Source organism: Nestor notabilis, unplaced genomic scaffold (genome assembly GCF_000696875.1).
Source record: "Nestor notabilis isolate BGI_N333 unplaced genomic scaffold, ASM69687v1 scaffold25364, whole genome shotgun sequence".
Classification (NCBI taxonomy): Eukaryota; Metazoa; Chordata; class Aves; order Psittaciformes; family Psittacidae; genus Nestor; species Nestor notabilis.
Genome location: NW_009927252.1, coordinates 734 through 2492, shown reverse-complemented (window position 1 = coordinate 2492; position 1759 = coordinate 734). Strand labels below are relative to the sequence as shown.

The following is a 1759-nucleotide window of genomic DNA, read 5'->3' as shown; positions in this document are numbered from 1 at the left end:
GGGCGGCCGGGCCCGCCCCCGCCCCCCCCCCCAGCCACTGGCAGAGGGGCTGGGCGAGTCCCGGGGTCTCCGGTAGCAGCGCAGGGACCTCTTGGCAGCAGCATGGCTGGGCTGGGCACTGGAAGTCCGCACCTCCTGGTCCCGGCAGGGGGATGCAGCTGGAGACAGGAGCACTGAGGTGGGGGGGCTGCTGCCCCTATCAGTGGCCTTGTTGGGGACGCTAGTCCGATAATCCAGGGAGGACTGGCAGGCTGTGCCCAGCGGCTCCGGGCTGGGTCCCACGGTGGTGCTGGGGGCTGGCGGGGTGGGCTTGGGCTGCTCCAGCGTCTGTTTGGTTAAGGAGGAGATGGGTTTGATAGTGATGTCCCGGTGGTGCTTGACGTTCCAGCGGGAGCCGCCCTCGGCAGGGGGCTGCGGGCCCAGGCTGCCGCTGCCCTCTGCGCCTCTGGCCGCACCGCGCTGGGGATGCAGTAGTCATGGTCTCCCGAGCAGACGTGGCTGGAGGCTGAGCTGGAGGGGCCCAGCGTCAGGCTCTTCCCCTGTAGCTTGCTTGGGAGCAGCGGCTTGGCTTTCATCAGCTTGGCCGTCTTCTGGGTCCCTTCCTGGCAGGTGACTTGGCCTTGGCCAGCAGCGAGACAACAGGCAACGGCTTCCAGAGCTGGTGGGGGGGTGTTGCTGGCGGCGTGAGGCCTGTGAGAGCACCACAGGGCTTTCAACAGCAGCCCCTTGCTGCAGCCCATGCAGCTGAGGCTCCCTCCTGGCCCAGCTCCCCTCAAACCCCAGGGTCCCCCCAGCCCCACAACAGCCCTTGCCAGGGCACGGCAGGGTGCCCCGTCTAGGCGTTACCTGCCACGTTGGCCAGCTCAGAGGCCTGCAGGCTGTCCGGGAGCTTCCTGTCCTGCTGGGTCTCAGGGCTGAGAAGAGGAAAGGAGCTCTGTCAAATGCAGCAGGCAAAGCCCATCCCCAGTCCCCACACCTGGGACACCCACCATCCAGGCCCAGGGGACAGAGGATCTGAAAGAGCTGGAAGGATGGAACTTCCACAGCTTGCTTGTGCTTATCTGCTTCCCCCCAACTTTTGCCCCTCAATGACAGCTCTGTCCCCCAGTCCCACAAGGAGCTCAGCCCCTCCTGGGATGGTGGATACAGACCCTGGTGTAGTTCAGACCCTGCCAGGACTGAGAGCTCCCCTATACCCCACCAAAGGCAGGGCTCGGCCTTCTGTCGGGCTCTACACTGGGGCACTGGATGTGAAGTTGCTGGTTCTCACCCGGAGCTCGCTGCCGGCCGCTGGTCCTCAGGGGGCTGCACAGGAGCTTCCTCCTTCTTGGCTGAAAACAGAGCGGATGGGTGAGGGTGGTGAGGGGCTGGAGGGCAGGGGACAGACCTGCACACTAGGGGACACAGGGCATCCCAGGCAAAGCCAGGGAGAGATTTCACAGCACCCCAAACCCAGCTCCCTGGAGAGAGGCACTGTACAACCCCTTTCCTTCCCAGGCTATTCACCACCCCATTGACCACCCTGGGGACCCACAGATGCTTTCACAGACCAAGGAGACAGGGGCAGAGACACCCCCAGGCAGGGTAACACCATCCCACAAGCAGCAGCATCCCACCCCACCACAGGGAGCACAGGCAGCACAGGGAGGCCGGCATGGCATGGAGGGACCCCCACAGGGATGGACACCGCATCCACACCTTCAGACTTCTCAAACTGCTCCAGCAGGCTGGACAGGTCGGTGGCTTCGATGCCTCGGCC

The 1759-nt window shown here is 65.0% G+C and overlaps 1 protein-coding gene across 1 annotated transcript in view; it reads right to left on the bottom strand.

Moving 5' to 3' along the window:
- Positions 1-1331, bottom strand: part of LOC104405316 (peroxisome proliferator-activated receptor gamma coactivator-related protein 1-like) — a gene marked incomplete at its 5' end in the record, with an annotated part of 4424 nt that extends 3093 nt beyond the window's left edge. The window contains 4 exons of the mRNA XM_010013989.1: positions 36-327; positions 456-619; positions 847-914; positions 1271-1331. Coding sequence (XP_010012291.1) covers positions 36-327; positions 456-619; positions 847-914; positions 1271-1331 — 585 coding nt within the window. The remainder of the gene's footprint in view (positions 1-35; positions 328-455; positions 620-846; positions 915-1270) is intronic.
- Between the last annotated feature and the right edge of the window lie 428 nt (positions 1332-1759).